Genomic DNA, 18,703 nt, shown 5'->3' with positions numbered 1-18,703 from the left:
AAAATTGGATAAAAATTGAAAGAGGGGAGATTTATGTAAGATATTAGAAAGAAATTTTTCATTGTGAGAGTGGTAAGACACTGGAACAGGTTGGCCAGTGACATGGATGTCCCAACCCTGGCAGTGCTCAAGGCCAGTTTGGATATGGCCTTGAGCAAACTGGTCTAGTGGGACGTGTCCCTGTACATGGCAGAGAGGGTTGGGACTAGATGATTTTTAAAGTCCATTCTAACCCCTTAATATTCTATGATTCAATTAAATAGTACCAAAAATAAGACATTCTTGCAATGCTTTGCAACAATACAGGTGAGAATTCAGAGAGGGAGCTAAAAAAGAAGCCTCTAGCTGAAGTGTGAAGGTAAGGAAAGACCGTGTGTGATTCTGAAATAAAAACCAAGGATTTAAAGCCAATGTAGCCCTCCTGTCAGGCTGGCTGCAAGGGAGCCAGACAGAGAGTGTCTGCTTGTGGCTCAGGAGATCATTATGGTGCAAACCACTGACACATGGCACTTTTTAAGGGAGTATCTTTTTTTCTTAGAAAGAGGAGCATGAGAAAGAAAGCAGACTTGTGTGTGCAAAACACAGGGTAGGCCTGCCAACACAATACATATTAGCTAGAAACTGCTCTGTGTTCAGTCAGCAGTTGCATGACATTGAGGAGATTATGCCACCAATAAACTGTTTGACCTTGAAAAAGAAGGCACTTACGTGTCTCCCGACTTGCGGTAATTCTCAGGACATTCCAAAGACAGGCAGCGAAAGCCGCCCTGGATGTTAAAGCAGGTCTCATTGAAAGAGCAGTTGTGGCTTTCTGCAACACACTCATCGATATCTGCCAAATGGAAACAGGGCCATGGGTTAAATACATGCTTTTCCTCTCCTTCCAGGTGCCAGACAGTATCCTATCATGGGGTGCAATTAAACATTACTACAGGATTGCAAGGGGAGGACAGAAGAACAAAAAAGAAGAACACTAACCCAACCAACCAGCAAGAAGAAAAGGAAGAGCAGCAGTGCCACTAAGTGGACAAGACCTAAAAATTTGCTGACATGTTTACAGCAGGATATTTCCTTTTAATGGCTAAACTAACTCATAGCATTTCACCGTTGGAATCTTCATTGTAAGAATTTTTTATAATTATTTAATAATGTTTCTAAAAGTAGTCTCTACTGAATTACATTGTAACTGAAATTTCCTGTATATTTATTATAAAAGAATGATTTCTTCAGAGATGTTGAGCTGATGTGTACTTCATTACCTATAATGTCATAGGAAAGGCATTTTTTAAAATACAAAAGCTGCTAGAACGTGTCAGAATTCCACAATCCAGTGAGGATTGTTATTACTGCAGTTATTGAACCCACCTTGGCAGTTGCGTGCATTGGGTGCCAGCCTGTACCCAGTGGAGGGACAAGTACATTGAAAGCTCCCAGGAATATTAATGCATCGAAAGGAGCAGATATGTCCTCCAGTGGGCAAAGCACATTCATCAATATCTGCAAGAAAAAAACACCACTAATTTTCTATGTGTTCATGACATTCAGCCCAGTGCACATGAACAGTGCTCCTGCTATCAGCTTGAAATACAATTTGATGATTCTAATTTCTTCTTCTTCTAATGAAGAAGATCATCAGATAGGTGTGGCTCTAGCCAATCTAAATAGCAAAGATTTTCAGGAATAAATGGAACTCTGAAGAAAATTAAAAGCTATATGAGAGCCCAAGACACAAAGTAATGGACGAGAGCAAGCCCTTTACAGTGACATGTATTGTAGTGCTTTATAAAAGGGAAGGAGAGGAATAGATTTATCCTTGTTTTTACAAAAGGAAATCAAAATTAGGTGTTCTGCCAAAGGCCTCACTGTTTAGTGAGTCTTGGAGACCTAAGTTCAAGCTCAGGATCTTGTCCATGAGGTCACACCCACATCTTCCTTTTATTTGACAACACATTAGTTCAGAACCAGCCACAAAAAGAGGATATATAAAATACTACCTAGTAATATAATGTATTACATATGTAACACATAAATATGCTCATATCTCCACTTGCTGAAGACTAGAAATTCTGATAGTTCCTCAGGAAAAAGACAAATTTCTGTCAAGTTATAAAAGTGTGCCCAGCTACAATTCAGTGTAAACAGCAAAAATGACAGCATACAAAGAGATGCTTCTAGAAAAGGACACGGGCGGGAGACCTTCATTAAATACAGTTTCACAAGAAAATACCCAAGAGATTCAAATGTTAAAATGAAAAATTACATGGAATTGCTCACGTTTGTTATGGCAACAACAAGAAATGCCCACCCACCCTTTCCCTGCAGCACTACAGAGCTCACCTTCACACGAAATGCCATCGATGTCGCTGAGCTGGAATCCACGGCGGCAATAGCACTGGTAGGAGCCATACACATTGGCACACTCTTGACTGCAGGGGTTGCTCTCACACTCATTCAAATCTAAAATGCAAAGTTATACACCTGAACCCCGAATTTCTTGTAATATTCATCATCCCTAATACTGGAATAAGGCAAAATTTTGGAAAGTAATTTTTTTAATTAAAAAAGGATGGTACATGTCACTGAGTAACCTGGAAAGAGGGGACTCTCAAGTGTGTTACTCTTAACAAGCAGTATAGGTTAATTTGCACTGTGCTATAATTTCCTCCTGCACTTCAAGGTGTGAGTTTGGGAGGGAATCTTTAGGCCAACACTTACATTTTTTTGTCTGGATATCAGCAAGGCTGGTTTTGAAGGTTTTGAAGCTGATTGAGTTGAATCACCCTTCAAAGTACAGCAAAAGCAGATCCATACCCCTCTGCATCACAGAATCACAGAACCATTCAGGCTGGAAAATACCTCCAAGACCATCAAGTCCAACCTGTGACTGAGCCCCACCTTGTCACCCTGACCAGAGCACTGAGTGCCACATCCAGGTGTTCCTCGGACACCATCAGGAGGGGGACTCCACCACCTCCCTGAGAAGCCTTTTCCAATGCCTCAGCACCCTTTCAGGAAAGAAATTCTTCCTGATGTCCAACCTGAACCTTCCCTGGTGTAGCTTGAGGCTGTGTCATCTTGCCCTGTCAAATGATGCAGTCTAAGGGTGATATATTCAAGCTGTGGGCTATAGTGGCCTTGACGAAGCACAGCAGCATTCATGTAGTCAAAGACACTGCACTGTGATTTCTCATGCCATTCCAGTGCAGTCTTGCAAGCAAAAATAAAAAACAGCTAAAAGAGCAATGAGCTGTTTCTCACAGTCCATAACCAAAGCCCTGACAGTCGTACCTTCACAGGATCTACCATCAGCTGAAAGTTTGAAGCCCATGGTACAAGTGCAGTAGTAGGAACCAGGAGTATTCTCACACTTGTGAGCACAGAGGCGGCCTGGGTAGCGCCTGCATTCATTGATATCTGCAATGACGAACACACAGAGAGGTCTATGGATTGGCTGGCTCACTGTGATACCAGTCTGGACAAGAATGCGATTATAAAAGTTTGACTGTTATTTTCCAGATTTAAATTTCACACTAAAGAGAGAAGAAGTCCTCAAAATGCTCATTTAGAAGCACCCCAGAGTATAATTGGATTAGATCTATACTGTAGAAAGTTGCTTTGATCTTCCAAAGGAATCTTTTCCTGTAGGTGCTTATAAAAATATCACAGAAAACAATTACACGCACTCTCACAACCTTACCTTTTAACAGGCTAGCAGATAACATGTTGACAATACTAATACACCTTCCTTTGAAGTATCAGCAATTCTTTAATATGGTTTTAGAGTCAGCCAAATAATACAGCAGTCAATTTTACATTCTGATGACAGAGGTTATACACAGAGCAGTGACGTTCTCTACACAGGATCATTTTGTAAGTGCTATGGCTGCACATATTTAGGTTGATGGTGCAACTTACCAATACACGTCCTACTGATGACATCAAAGGTGTAGCCAGCTTTGCACTCACAGCGGTAATTGCCTGGGGCATTGATACAAACGTGCCCTTCTCCACAGGGCTGGTTAGAGGATGAGCACTCATCCACATCTAAAACAAAAAGTGATTTTAAGTACACTTCTAACTATTCAAGTTGAGAGAAGAGCAACATGTTAACATATTTTTTTTTTTTTTTTGTCCTCTGGTGGTTATAAAGTGTTTTGAAACAGAAAAAAAAAGATGTTATCATCCTCTCAGCTTTTACATGATCGGAGTCACAAGTCCAAACCATTCGCACCAAAGCAACTTAGCTCTAAGGTGTCCTTAATGTTGATGGACTTGGGATGAAAACAATGAAGTAATCAGGCAATCTTTGGAGGAATTCAGGTGCAATTTTTTTTTATGATGCACACTCATATTTGTGGATCAGTTTTTCATCTAGTCTAAGATGTTTGAGATCCAGAGTCATCAGTAGTGCTTTGATAAGCCACTCACAGAAATTGAAAATCCATACAAAAATGCCTGTCTTTGCAAAAACCACCTCAGTTAAAAGCCAGCCAAAGGCATCTATATCTTTCAGTGTTACTTGAATGGCTTCTGTGGGGCATTAAGTTGACCTTGTGTTATCTCTCTCTGCTAAGGAGATTTGGGACCACACAGCATTGTTCCACTGACGCAGTCACAGCAATGCCATTTATGGGGGCTGATAATCATTACTCCTCTTCTCAAAATGTAGTGTTTCATGAGTTTTATGAAGGACAGAGGGTGGATGCTTGTCATTCTTCACTTGCTGGGACTGCCATGAGGGAAAGAACAGGATCAAGAATTGACCATGTGAATGATAAAAACCTGGACAAAGTGCAAGACACTGGTAAACATAAATTATTTATGTGAGTTATTTTCTTTAGAACTGCTTTTTCTTCCCAGCTGTCACTCACCTACGCATCTCGTTCCATCTTCATTGAGGTGGTAACCTCGGCCACAGCTGGGTGAGATTCGCTGGCAGGTGAAGGAGCCATCAGTGTTAATACAGATCTGTCCAGCTGGGCACGGCATGTTGGTACTCAGGCATTCGTTGATATCTGCAAGAGCACGAGTCAGCATAACTCTTTCTGGTCTCAAGAGGTTTAAGGCAAGATGCTCTCGTTATGTAACCCTTCAGAGAAAAGTTCTGCCTATGGGAGAAGACAACTACTCATGACATTTAGCTTCACTGATACAATACTTCCAGAGTGAAGACTGGGAAGTATAAAAGCCATAGATACCACTGAAAAGCAGTGGAAATTTGGTATAAAACTTGTATGTGTTTCAAAGCCTTTAAAAGTCTCTCCTAAATGTACAAAGCACTGATCAACAGTTCAGTTCACCAGCTTAACCAATTCTGCTTCAGTCTGTGTGTTCTGATCGAGCTCTCAGCTTCTACATGATGATCAGAGTCACAAATCCAACAACAAAATCCCCTCAACTCCACATAGAGCAGCATTTGATACCCAGTGCATAAAGTTAGGCTGTGAAACTGCCTAAATGTTTTGAGCAAATGCATTTTACGGGCCATAACTATTGCTGCTGCAAATTGACGTGGCTGCACTGATGTCCATGACAGCAAGTTAATCAAAAGCTGCCATGGACCTGGCACTACCTGTGGCAGGCGTGCGCTTTCAAAGGGCTTGCTGTGCACAGGCACTGGCCCCCCTCATTTTAAAGGCTGCAGTTTTGTTTTCAGTCTGTTTCCAGTGTCAGATTTCAACACCACAGGAGAACAAGGGGCTGATAATGAATGCAACTTGGCAGCTGCTGCTGCTCGGCCAGTTCCACAAGTCCAAGACTTGCTATGCCAATGGGGGAATTAAAAGTTGAGTTGAGACTTGAAAATAATACTCAAGGGAATAACTGATAGATTTGTAGGTCACATTAGACAAATCCATATAAAGTCTCCTGGAAACCAGTAATTTTAATGCATTTATAGGAAGGCTATAATTCTGGTTTCGGGGAGTCTTGGAAACAAGGCATTGGCCTGACAAGATTGTCATCAGTCTTTAAAGTAAAACTCCTTTCCACAGTATATTATAACTCTCCCATCTTTCTCATACACAATAAGAATCCTGATGGGCTGTAACGTGGGACAGGCCTAGAAAGACCCACATGCCTGTAAAACCAAGCAGACTAATATCAAAGGGTGTTCCAGAGGATGTCATTATTACAGCTTTCTACACAAACCTTTGGCTAAAACCTTTTGGATAGAGTTAGACTCCAAATAAATATATGACAGTTTTTAAAATATATGACATTTTTTTAAATATATGAAAATTTTTTACAGATAAAAAAAATTTTGTTTCAGATAAAACACCCAAAGCAGCAAACCACCTTAGGTAACAGAATCTCATTAAAAATAGTGATCTAATATTTAAGTATTTTATTTAAATGGCTTTCATCTGTCACTCTTACCTGTGGGATCAAGGAAAGAGCAATGCATACACAGATGAAGAATAGGTTGAGGAGCTCAGAACCTACCAAGAGAAACTACAACTTTTCTCCCAGGCAACACTTGAGCATTCCCCAAGACAAGAACATGCCTTACCAATACAGTTGCCTAGTGCATCTTGTATAAACCCACTCATGCACTGTAGCTTGGGTCGGCAACGGAAAGATCCTGGAGTATTCTGACAGATAAAATCGGGGGGGCAGTTATGAGTACCAGTCTCACATTCGTCAATATCTGGTACATCACAAAAAAAAAATTGTTAGCAGGAATTAGACAGGGTTTTTTTTCATTACATTTAAAATATAAGACATAACTAAAACCATCACATAGATTAATCCTCAGCATACCTTCCTGGAATTCTGTAATCCAGGATCAATCTGACTTACTAGCTCAAAAAAGACCTCAGTAAAACCAGGTAGGTTAAGATTTTATTACAATTTCATTATTAATATTATATGTAGGGGGGGGTGTCTGCACATATTATGCTTTACAAGTTTAGTTCTCACAACTAAATGATTCAAAACTATTATAGAGTACCTAAAGCATCACATCCAGCACTGCTCAAGGCACAGCCTTGATTCAGCAGTGTGCTTAGATTTGAAGTCAGGAAGATTTAATTACCCAAGTACAATTTTAGCTTTAAATCCAATGCAGATATTGTTAATTTTTTTAATAAGTGAATTAATTGGCCTTGATTCCCATCCATATTAAGGCTTGCAATATCCCTGCATTATCATGCTTTAAAATGCACATAAATATGACTTCTGCTTACTTTAATATTCTGCTCCGGTTCAGAATAGACAATGAATATTTCTGAATAAATTATTGTTCACATAAAGCAGATAAAGGAGACAACAGCAAATGAGGCTTCACTCACAAATGTAGTCCTGTCCACATAAAGCAACTAAAATTTAATGTTTGCTAACTGGCAATGGGATGAAATCTCCTAAAGCTATCAAAATACAGAAATTCTTCAGCAAAAGGATACCTTAGCTTTCTTATTCATGCAGTTGATACAACAATAGCCCTAGAGCTTTGTGGGACTTAAAAAATGAGCGTGGAGACGATCTGAAGTTTAGGCTGGGTTAATACTGAAGTGGGTTTAGTAGGGTTCTACATGTAGCATGGCTCAGTTATGTTACTTGGCATTTAAAAACCATACATGACTATTTTTATCACTATTAACATAGCATTAATAATTAACACTATTAACATATCTTACCCAGATAACTTTCTAACATTATTTGCAGGTATAATTTACTATCTATACTCCTTTTTTTCCCAACAGAGAAATATGTTAATACTTGCCAGTAAGCTATTTGTTGGCCTAAATCTGATGTCATTCAAACCAATGGAAGTGTTACTTCAAAGGGATCAGTTACACCCCATGATACTTTCAAAAACCTTGCATGATGTTCTGCAGGTTTGGCACTGGAGTTTGTTCATCAGCTTTTTTTATTCAATCTATTGATTATTCATCACTGATCAGTTCCTACAGTAAAACCTTACCTAAAATTTGGGTTGAGTTAATTTACTCAGTGGAATGAAATTAGTTTATTTATAAACCAGTCTAAGCTTAGGGGGAACAGACTTTCTCATAGTGAAAACCAATTCCACATCAACTGGAGTTTGCTGCTAATTTATATCTCTGTAAAGGCAGCACGCCAGGTGAAGTTACAGAGGCAAATAAGAGCATTCTTTAAGCTAGATGGAACTTGAAACAAGTAATTTTTTTAGTAAGAAGGACTGTTACCTTTGTGTTCATACACAACTAGTCAAAAACCGTGGTTTTAACCCCTTTACATTTTTAAATCCCTAGGAATGCTGTGATTAAGAAATTAATTCCTTTGTAACCTCCTAAGGATAAAAGCTTGCTTTCTTTTTCTAAAGATGCATCTACCTTCACATTTTCAAACTGAATCACCTGGTTGCTTCACTTGCCACACTTTGTTTCACACTCCAGAATGTGCAAACTCGATTCATTCAGGTGCATCTAAACCATCAGATACGCTCCAAGAGCAGGATTTAGGCACTCCGCTCACAAATGAGCAATGAATTCCACAGACCAGACTGGAGCTGGCCAGAAATAATCGCCAGGTTATTGTGCATAGTGTGAGTTCTGGGCCTTGGTAATCACCTGTTTTAGTCCTCAGACCAGCTCCAAACATGCAACACAAACTGCCAGTGTGAAATGCAGTTATCTCTCCTGGAAGTCTTTGCAGCAGCCCCCAGCTGCATGGTCTGGTTATTTGCGAGGTGACAGGTGGAAAAACTGCTGTCCTTGAAGTGTGTGTGTCAGTTACGTGTGTATTTACCAAAGGCCAAAGAGCATGACATGATGATGTGCTTAGTTTTGAACTTAAGCCTGGAAGATTCCAGTTTCTCTGCACAGGACATACCTTTGCAACGACTGTCATCTGTTAGCTCGTAACCGGTTCCGCAGCTCGTGTCCCTCTGACAGCGGAAGGATCCCAACGTATTGACACAGGTTTGTCCAATGCCACAGTTGTGTGTCCCAGTGATACATTCGTTAATATCTACAATATGAAAAATTATTCAAAAGTAAATAAGAGAGAGTAAATAAGAAGCATGATGTCCCTGGGAAGAGACGAGGACAAAGGCTAGCTGTGGGCACACCTCCAACCAGGCATTCCTCGAGCATCTGAATTCAAAGGTGTGGATTTGGCCTCACACTCACATCCCACTACACAGCCATCGCCAGGGCATGAGCCAGCAAAGACATTTGGACCCTGTTTGATACCAGGCCTTGCTGATACAGTGTACTTAAGAGGAAGTTTCACTGAGTGAGAGCAAAGACTCAGCATCATCTGATTGTCTAGTAGTAGATGATCTCTCCGGATATGTCTAAAGTTGTTACAGCTAGGATGTGTATACATGGTCTGCTGGTGGAGTTGGCAGTGTTTGGTTTATGTTGGACTCAATGATCTTTAGGGTCTTTTCCAGCCTCAGTGATTTCATGGTGGAATTATAGTGACTATATGAATGAGGCAAACTTTCAGAAATCCTCGCCTTGCTCTGCATCCCAACAACATATTGTTGAGGGGCTCTCTGAGCCAAGTTGTGACTTTCTACTTCATCGCTACTGATAGACATTTCCTTTGTGAATTTCTTTCTCATTTTGACTTTGAATGCCTAAGAAAATCTGACATCCATGTGTATTAAATGTAAAAGCTCTTTCTTTATATATGTCCAGCTAGGTTAGTGTTAATCTGACCAATCATCAATATTTATTTTATATTCTGAAGTTTGTATCTGAGGTACTTAAGATTATATTTCCAGTCATTGTCAGAAAAAGACACTCTTCATCTAGAACACTTGTCATCCTTGAATAGTTATGCAGCATGGGCAAGGTGAACAATGCCCAGGAAGGGCTCATATCCCTCAGCAACAAGGACCCTGGGCTCACTAGTTCAGAACCAAATGTCACATTGCACATGCCTGAAGTCGAATGCAACTTCTATCCCAGCCCATTTCATTTGATGCCACAGATTAGAATATGGTGATTTGGAAGGCACCCACAGGTATCATTGACTCCAACCCCTGGCCCTGAACAGACAGCCCAACAATCCCCCCCGTTGCTGAGAACGTTGTCCAAAGTCTCCTGGAGCTCTGGCAGCCTTGGGGCGGTGACCAGACCCTGGGGAGGCTGTTCAGTGCCTGACCACGCTGGGGGTGGGCAGAGGGCAGGAAGAACCAGTTCTTCTTCTGGGAGAAACTAACAATCCTTCCTTGACAATTGCCATGCCACTCATGGAGTCCAGAACATTAATCCTTTCTGTCAACTGTGTCCTTAACAAGCTAAAGAATCCTACTCTATTTATTTTGTCTGCCTTATCAATAACAATCCACATTTACAAGAGAGAATGTTCTGTTTTGGTTTTATTCACAACAACAAATTCAAACTCTGCCTCTTCTCCATTGTAAATTCTCCACCTTTTCCACTGATCCTTTTTTAACTTCATCTTTCCACAATTCTCATTTTAACACTCCATTCAAATCAACTTTTTATGACTTTACCTCTTTCCCCAGCTGACATAACCATATTTTGCTTTCTTCTCTCTGGGTATTTTTGTATCAATTCTCGCTCTTTTAAAAAAACGAATGTTTATAATCAAAACAATGGCTTTATTTCTTTTACCTTCACAGGTGATACCATCTGGTTGAAGCTGATAGCCAACAAAGCAGGAGCAGACGTAACTGGATCCTGTGTCTCTGCACTGCTGAGAGCAGGGACCACCACCTAATGGATATGTTAAAAGGCCTCATGTAATTAAGAGGCTCTTCATAGGAACTGAAACAAACCATTAATTTACAGGATATTTGATTTATTTAGAAAAGAAGTTAATACACATTTACAAAAGAAAGAAAGGACTAAGCACTGAAAGCTCTAAAAATTAATAAAAGAAGGGTTATTCTGACAAACAGAAAGAGAATACTACTAAGAATTTATGCAAAATTTGGCTCATCATTAAGAAAACCTTTTCTGACCTTGTTAAAATAGAAATTAATATTAAAAATGTTTCATATTCTAAAAATAGAGAAAAAAATGATATACTTCCAACAACAAATATTTGTTGTAAGGTTGCAGATATTCTTAGAACAAACAGAACCCATGTCCTGTTTTTTAGGATGGCTGGATAGGGATTAAACAAAAGGTGTGAGATAGGCACAATCCGTGTGAGCAATTGCAGCTATAATACGTTATAAATAATTTTTTAAGTACAACAATTTCTGATGAGGATAGGGCCATTAATGCATCACTGAAAATTAGGTGGAACCATAGTTGTGTATTTAAGATCAACAGCCTCTGCTCTCTGAATCTCTGCTAATACTGTGAGCTCCATCCTGACACAGTAAAACCTGTAGTGGGAGTGTTAGAAGAATAGAATTAATTTCCCCATGTAACATGAAGGTGCTCCAAAACAAATTGCTGGAAGTTTCATTGCCTAGGAAATTTAAGTTTCCCCTATTAAAGTTCTGAAAATTACAAGTACTTCTGGCATGCCAAGTTTATCAGAAAAATACACTGTAGACTGAGCCACCAACTGGCAATTAGCAATACCAATCCATCTCCTGCAGGCAGCTGATTAACTGAAAAATACAACAACTGATTACATGAAGAAATAACGCCAGGAAAATATGTAACACATATTTCTATGTCATCTCTTCTAATTAGCAACTGAAGACAAGGAGGAGAGGCACTGTTGACTCTGGTTCATTAATGACCTGGTAGATATTCCCACTCTCTCCAGAGTGTAACAGCTGTAGAACATGAAGCACAGTAAATAATTTTTCAACTGGAATATAAGCCTATTAAATTGATTTTATCCTAAATACATTTCTGAGTTCTGAAATGTTGGCAGATAACAATGAATCACTTCTGGTTTAGGTTTACAGACATGTAAATCATATGTGACAAGCAATAAATCAGAATACTTAGCAGAGCAATATTCCAAATGCACATTTCCAAGGAGGCAGAGCAGCATGGCTATTCAGAACAATAGCCACTTTTGTCTTCCTTTTTTTCAGGTGATGCATCTCAAACAGAAACAAGTTTAATTTCATATTCAAACACCCTGATATTCAAACACCAAGAGAAGAATAAAAGATGCACATATGTAATATAGGATCACCATATTCTGAAGAATCCAAAGTACTCCAGAGATTCAAGGGTGACACTTCTGAGGTATTACCCACTAGAAGTAGAAGTTAAATGTATTGTCTCAGCTTCAGTTGGATAAGATGAACTCCACTGTGAACAACAATGCCTCTCTTGTATTTGGGCACTATTTAGGCATCACACAATGGACCATTACTCCTTGGAAAGGCTCTTCCTCATGTTTTTTTTTTACCCATAACTATCCCAGGCAAAAGGCTTTGGCTAATCTCTAGATCTAATTTGGCTTCACTTTATTGAAAGCAATCACAAAAGAGCTAGCAGGACTAGTCACTTGACTCACCTCTGCAGCCATCATGCAGATAAGGATCTTCTTGGTCTAGTTCCTCCTTTGAAATTTCAACTAAAAAGAGGAGAGATAGGCATTAGAGGAGAAAGCACTTTTCTTCTCAAGGTAAAACACTGTGTGCTTGGGATGGAACTCACACCAGGGTTTTGGACAAACCAGAACAAAATTAAAAAACATTATTTACATATTTTACAGCTATTTCTTACTTAAATTTGACATTCAAATGCTCATGGCCATGGGGCATTTTCCAGCTGACTGATTCAATATGAAAGTCACACTGTGATCATAGATTACATATGGACTGATATTTTCAAACACAGGTTCTTAATGTCAGACTTTTAACCAGAGCTTAACCTCATTTTCATAAGGCATGTTGTTGAGGCATGCTTGGCTTCCACTGACTTTATAGTAGCTTGGGGTACTCAGAGATTTAATGAAAATCAGATTAACCTCAGTTATTTATTTAGACTTCATTTGAAAAAGAACTCCACACCTAAGTTTTTGGGCACATACTTAGGCATTCTTTCAAATATACATATATACATTGGAGAGTTTTGATCTGTGGTACTCCTGACACATGAACGTATTCCAAGAGTCCATTCTCACCACATGAGGACACACAAGGGCCAAACATCCTGAACCCACTGCATCCCCAAAGAACCAGCTAATGGACTTTCTCCAATCCCACAACTTTGAACAGGGGGGCAAAGCTAGGTTGGTAGTGTGCAAAAACATGATCCCAAAATACTCTGCTTACTGGCTTGGAAACTGAGGCTTGTTTCAGTGACTGTGCACGAGCCCATTCCACCAGCAGTCACTTACAAGCAAGTGATGCATAGAGGATGTGAAAGCCGTGTTTGTGCAATGGCAAGAGGCTGGGTTGGCTAACTGAATCCTCAAGCCATAGGGGACACATTTCAGTTATGCAGAGCTGATGGAATCCGTTTGCCCAAGTATGGTTGGATTTGGTAGAGGCCTTTGGGGACACAACACCAGAGATCACAAAAATAATTAGGTTGGAAAAGGCCTCCAAGACCATCAAGTCCGACCTGTATGTCACACTTTATGTGACTCAGAGAGCCAGCTTGCCTTAACCCCTGCAGCAGAGTGCCCTTCATGCACTGCTATGGCACAACAAACCCAGGGTTCTAGTCCAAAAGTCCACCTTGCAAAATGGAGCCTCATCTCCCCTTCACAACCAGCCAAAGTATCTATTTGTGTTGTTTGCTCTGCCTTTCTACAGGCATTTTTATTGTCAGTAGTGTTATTTGATGTATGTTCAAACACCTGCTGGTCTCTTAGCTGAATGATGAGAGCATTGTCCCACCCTGCTCATGGGCACAGCCCCAGCTTTGCAATGCAGAGGGGCTCTTATGTGTACCACAGTAACCATACTAATGATTGTTGTGTGTGTCACTTGCCCACAAAAGCAAGCAGGGAAATGCTCTACGCCATGCTGGCAGTTCTCAGACATGGCATATTTCTCATGCCATACAGGTACATTGAGTATGCAAATTTCTGTTATTAGCAGAGGTGTCTGAGTATGAGGGATCTGCTAGTCCAGTCACTTCAGCCAGTGCTAATGGGCAGGGGCAATTCCCCTCCTGAGACAGCAGCACCCACAGAGAAACTGCCCAAAAGGGCATTTCCAGATGTTTCCTCATAAGGGGGACACTGAGACAAGCCAGGCTTGAAAGACCTGGAACAACTCGGATAAAATGCTGGCTCAAGCAGACCAGTGCAAGCTTTTGTGATGGGGCTTGCATTTAAATGATTGATTAGGATGATGTCCCCCAAAACCTGTTGCTTGTGATCTGCCAGCCAGATGGTATGTTTTCAGTGCTCGGTGGCCCATGAGAGGGGCAACACCACACAGCATGACATGTCTGCAGTTTCAGGTCTGTCTAAGTGAAAAAGGGGCAAAAAAACCCAAAACAAATGAAAGTCTATAAGGGTCAGTCTGTAGCGATTCATTCTCTTCAGCTCTGTAGACTAGGTATGGAGAAGGGTGTCAGGAGCTGCTGCCATCTAGGTACCCCCTCTTTTTTGGTAACATCAAAAGAAACAGTTTCCACACTTCCTGGAGATCTTAGTTGTCCCAGGCAGTCCAGGTATTTCCAATACCGCTGCTTTGTGGGCATTTGCCTTATTCTGCTGAGCTGGCAAAGGCCCTCTAGCTTTTCAACACAATTCTAAGAATTGTTTGTTGATTTTCATTTTAATTAAACATTTGTCAGTGGGAAAAAATGCCATTAAAATTAATAGCTTATATTCAGCTTCCAAAGTAAGATCATTAGTTGCCAAAATAAGCTCTTGTACATTTAAGTTCTGACACCAGAAACTAAGTGACCTCTTTCTACCTCTTATTTTCAACAACAGCCTTTCAGCTGTTACTAGTCAAAAAAATGAGCTCCAAAACATGCATCATTAAGTTACTCAGATGAGATGTCAAATTAGAGGAATTCCAACAGAAATATTTAAAGTGAAAACACTCCTTGTACCCTGTATCATTTTGTCTCACTCTTTTAAGTATGCAATAAAATACCTGGCTCTTTTTTAGGAGCATAATCACTGATGGACAGATCAATGCCTTCTTGACCTTTCCCACAGCAAGTTCTGAAGACAATTCCACACTGATATCCTATCTTCGGGTTGGGTTCACAGCTCTGTCCTTGAACTTGGGCAGCCTTTCCCAGCAAACAACAGTAACAACATGTCTGTTAAAAAGAAAATGAAAATATTAACAAAATCAAAGCAATGTGAGCTTTGACAATGATGTCAGTAGTTATCTCACCTTGGCACTGATGGAAAATTTTCTACAAACTCCTCAAGAACTCCTGGTATACTTGGGCTTGAATTTCTTAACCTGCTGTGGATTCAATGAGCTCTGCATCTGGCCAAGCACAGAACCTGGGTTCAGTTCTCAGAAGCACTGTGTATGCGTGAAGGTGTGTGCAAGCTGATGAGGAGGACCACAGTACTCCCCACACGTACATGGGATTTCATTACTCCCTGCCTTCACAGCCTGGATTCAAACATCAGCCAGAAGCTGGAATTCTTTACACCCCTGCTTCCCATTTGTGTCCAGTTTCATTTAAGTGGGATACATTCAATGAAGTGCAGGGCTCAGTTGGACTGGTGCTGCTTACTCAATTTCCTCCTTGAAAGAACAAACATGCCTTGTCCAAGGTTTCTGTTAGTAGGTCAGAGAGGAGCTCTTTTGCTCTGAAAAGCATAGTCAGACATTATATAAAAGCATTGCCATCCTGATGTGGCTTCCAGGAGTAACACGTGATCTGGCTCTTCAACACCTACTGAACTGCAGCCCTGGAATATGCCACAGAAGCAAGGATGGGACAAGTTAATCCTGTGGCGGCTTCTTTTATTTTAAATTGAGAAGATGCTGCTGATTTATTCAGTTTTCTGCCTTGCTGTCAGAAAGCAGCAAAAGTGTTTGGTTCTCTGGAACTGGTGTCTGCCAATTGCTACTGTCACATGAAAGCAGTTTTAAGCTTTTTTTATTAGTTTTGTTAGTCTTCCAGACTCTATTTTGCTTGAAGAAAATTGCCTGCACCATTACACAGAACAGATGGAACATAAAATAACTAAACTTTCAACTAAATTTCTATCATTTGGTGCTTTAAGCACCACACCTGCTAAAAATAAGGCAACTATGAAACGGTTTGCATTACTTTGAGATGTCTGTCTCTGCCTATATTCTAAGTTTTCCCTTGTAAGGAATTATGTGTTTCTTTTTCTGTACTGAACTGAAAGGCACTTTTAAAACCTAGAGCAGCATGAAGTCAAGACAGTAACAGCATCCTGAAGTATGTAAGTATTTTGTTTGGTATGATGTCATTAAATACACAACAGAAACTCTTGTGTGCTGCAGACTGCTGTAGGGCTGGAATTCCTCTCTCCTGGCCTCATCTCCTGGGGTGTTGTTTTCATGCCCTCCCAGTCTCTAGGATACATGTTTTCCCTTATTTACTCTTGTTTGGTGAGATGGTTCCTACTATCCACTTTTTTTTACTAGTTCCTCCAACTACTTCCATCCAGTGGCAGATGCTCCAGTTTCATCCTATTATGTCTGGGATAATTCCATCTTTTCTGGATTTTTTGGACGACTTTAGAAATAAACCCTTGATGACTGAAACATTTCACAATATTTATTCTAACATATCAAGCAATTCCCTGAGGCATCCTTCTCAAAGTTCTTAAATGTGTGACAATAATTTTGTTGATTTTCAATTCTCCCAACCATAAATTAGAAGACAAAAAATGAAAGTGAGCTAAAGATTCATTACTTGACTTAAACCTGTATATTTTTGATAACCAAATCTTATTTGAGTTATTGAATGGGCTGATGCCTTGACAAATTCTGGCATTATATAATTCTGGTACCCTCACTGGCTTCTGCTGGAAGACAGTCCACTTCTTTATCATGCCACAAGATGTTCATATTGGGAGTTACAGAGTTTCTCTTGATTTTTTTTTTAAGAGTGATCATTAATTTTGCCCTTTTTTGAACTGTTGAACAGCCTTAAGTTCCTTATTTCTTTCAGGTTGAGCCTCCACTTGAAAATCCTCTGTCTCCAGCTTGTGTGAAACTTCAAGTATAGAATTTGCAAAATCTTGCAATATCTGTAAGACACCGTGTCTTCAATTAACATAACGGTGTGCCCTGAACAATTTGTTCCAACCTGTATTTATTCTAACTGTGCATGGTGTTTGGCCAGCATCTAACCATGACAACTGCTGTTTATCATCACTGAGTTTTCCTACTGACCCTCACAGCTTCTACCCTGGCAATCTCAAAAGCCAACATTTCATGACTGACTCATGAAAAAAGATGGAGAGGTTGATGAAAAGCACATTCAGGACTCTGTAGACCTGGACATGGCTCCACATATTTCACATGTGAACTTGGAAAGCCACCTTTACTTTCAGTTCTTCCAACTGTGGAAAGGGGAGCAGACTTTAACACAGGAGACTTTTAACTCACATTCACAGCGCACTCTGGAATTCCAAGACACAAAGTAGCATGGAACTACCACTAGCAGGATCCTGGTATAATTCATCTCAAAATCAGCAATTTTCCTGGCTGTTGGCCTGATCTGAAAGCCTTTGATCCTTTAGTCAGAAGTGCAGTCTAACCTTCATATTGAGTTTTTGAGGTGTTTGCAGCCATTTTCCAAAGGCTGCCAGCTGCCTGGAAGCAAGTTGTGATGACCATTTACTTATTTGCTAGAACCATCACCGCTTTCATGGATGATACAACCTAACAATCAAGTTGTTATCCTACCCTTTCACTGCCTGTAGGCCTCTGCTTCTTAAGTCACCCCAATAATAATAGCAAACTTTTTCTCCTCTGGTATTAGCAAAATCCCATGCAGCTTCAAAGCTGTGCCTTGCTCCTCATGTTTGAATAGACAGTAGACAGCTGTGTCCTACCTGAAGTCCTATGATCCCTTGACTGCCTTCTCACAGAAAGGAATAAAGGAGTAAAGTAACATGTGAAAAATTTGAAGATATAATTTTTGATGTGATTAGGAAGCACCTGAAGTCCTTTAGATTAATAATGTCTCTTGATTATGTAAAGTTTACAGTAGTTTTACAATATTTCTAATTATTTATGTTTGGATTTAAGTCACCAGTTTTGGTATGAATCCTGTAGTAACACTGCTTTTGGTATCTGTCCACAAGAGGTCTCTCCCTTGCTGAAATCCATTAGATGCTAACCAAAAACCCACTAATAATTCAGAAGAATTTTCCAGAACTCTTAAAGAGCAAAACAAAACCCAAAAATATTTTCAACAGTCCAAAGCAATAAAATTTTTTGCTCACCTATTACACACAACCAAAGTATTCATGACAAAACCTTTGAGATAGGGACAGATCTCAACCTTTGAAAATTATCTATGCCAAATTTTGGGGAAAATGTCCAAGTATCTTAAAGGTAGTCAAATTTCTAGAAGCTGCACTCCTTTCTGCAGGGCTGTTGTGGTACAAACTTCCAGAAAATAATTTCTACATCTCGTGTACCAGCATCACATGTGGAAATTGATTGCTTCCTTTTGATGAAGATTTTAAAGATCAGTCATTCATTTTGCATCTCTTTTTTTTCAAAGACTAGAAAAACTATGCTTCCAAACAATCAGAGGAGAAAATTCTGCCCATCATTTCCTATGCCTATTGCCTTTATGTTTAAAAGCTAAGACAAATGTTTTTGAGATATGGTCTTTTTATTTTCTTTCCAATCCCAAGTTTTGGATTCCAAGGAAAGATTTGCTGCCTCATT

At 39.9% G+C, this 18,703-nt stretch overlaps 1 protein-coding gene across 2 annotated transcripts in view; it reads right to left on the bottom strand.

The window, feature by feature from the left end:
- Positions 1 to 18,703, bottom strand: part of FBLN1 (fibulin 1) — a 74,571-nt gene that overhangs the window by 33,775 nt on the left and 22,093 nt on the right. For both annotated transcript variants that reach the window (XM_053977663.1, XM_053977662.1), the window contains exons 4-14: positions 14,948 to 15,119; positions 12,397 to 12,456; positions 10,575 to 10,676; positions 8,815 to 8,952; positions 6,512 to 6,649; positions 4,872 to 5,015; positions 3,916 to 4,044; positions 3,289 to 3,414; positions 2,338 to 2,457; positions 1,366 to 1,497; positions 709 to 832 (exon numbers count right to left, since the gene is read on the bottom strand). In XM_053977663.1, the coding sequence (XP_053833638.1) occupies positions 709 to 832; positions 1,366 to 1,497; positions 2,338 to 2,457; positions 3,289 to 3,414; positions 3,916 to 4,044; positions 4,872 to 5,015; positions 6,512 to 6,649; positions 8,815 to 8,952; positions 10,575 to 10,676; positions 12,397 to 12,456; positions 14,948 to 15,119 (1,385 nt within the window). The remainder of the gene's footprint in view (positions 1 to 708; positions 833 to 1,365; positions 1,498 to 2,337; positions 2,458 to 3,288; positions 3,415 to 3,915; positions 4,045 to 4,871; positions 5,016 to 6,511; positions 6,650 to 8,814; positions 8,953 to 10,574; positions 10,677 to 12,396; positions 12,457 to 14,947; positions 15,120 to 18,703) is intronic.

The sequence above is a fragment of the Vidua macroura genome, chromosome 5, assembly GCF_024509145.1.
Source record: "Vidua macroura isolate BioBank_ID:100142 chromosome 5, ASM2450914v1, whole genome shotgun sequence".
Classification (NCBI taxonomy): domain Eukaryota; kingdom Metazoa; phylum Chordata; class Aves; order Passeriformes; family Viduidae; genus Vidua; species Vidua macroura.
Note: the sequence above shows the minus strand (reverse complement) of the source record. Positions and strands in the feature narration are given on the sequence as shown.